Here is a 494-nt window from a genome sequence, read left to right as displayed (position 1 = left end):
GGTTGGAACATTAAACTTTTGATGCTGAGGGCAAGTCTTTTACTAAATTTTCAGATTGACCTGGGAGTGTTGGGATTTGACCAGTTCCTCTCGGATCTAAGGACAGAATACCTGGCTCCTCTCACAAAGGTGCTCTACCCTGATTGGGGAGGAGACCAGCTGGATACCCACAAGGCCTTCATTGCTCAGTATCGTGAAGGCAGAAACTCAGATACGTCGTATCACTTTGACAATTCAGAGGTGTGTGAGAAGTAGGAGTATTAATTCTATTTTTTTTCTTGTTTTTAATATGTGTATGTAGTACTGTATCAAGGCAGGCATTGTCGCATTTTCTTTGTTGTGCATTTGATGAAGGACTTAACAAGGAAGAAATGGATATATTGTATCTAAATCAATGTACTTGAATTTTTGGTCACCAAGTATATCACTAAAATGTAATATGAAGGACACAAGCTCATTGGCATATTGTACTCTGTAAGTTCATGACTTCCTCC

General features: G+C 39.3%; 1 protein-coding gene across 1 annotated transcript in view; it reads left to right on the top strand.

Moving 5' to 3' along the window:
• Nucleotides 1-54: 54 nt before the first annotated feature.
• Nucleotides 55-494, top strand: part of LOC119591602 (2-oxoglutarate and iron-dependent oxygenase domain-containing protein 2-like) — a gene marked incomplete at its 5' end in the record, with an annotated part of 1,133 nt that continues 693 nt past the window's right edge. The window contains 1 exon segment of the mRNA XM_037940363.1: nt 55-240. Within this exon segment, the coding sequence (XP_037796291.1) occupies nt 55-240 (186 nt within the window).

This window comes from Penaeus monodon, chromosome 28 (genome assembly GCF_015228065.2).
Source record: "Penaeus monodon isolate SGIC_2016 chromosome 28, NSTDA_Pmon_1, whole genome shotgun sequence".
Lineage (NCBI taxonomy): Eukaryota > Metazoa > Arthropoda > Malacostraca > Decapoda > Penaeidae > Penaeus > Penaeus monodon.
The sequence above is the reverse complement of the archived record's forward strand: the minus strand, read 5'-3'. Positions and strand labels throughout refer to the sequence as shown.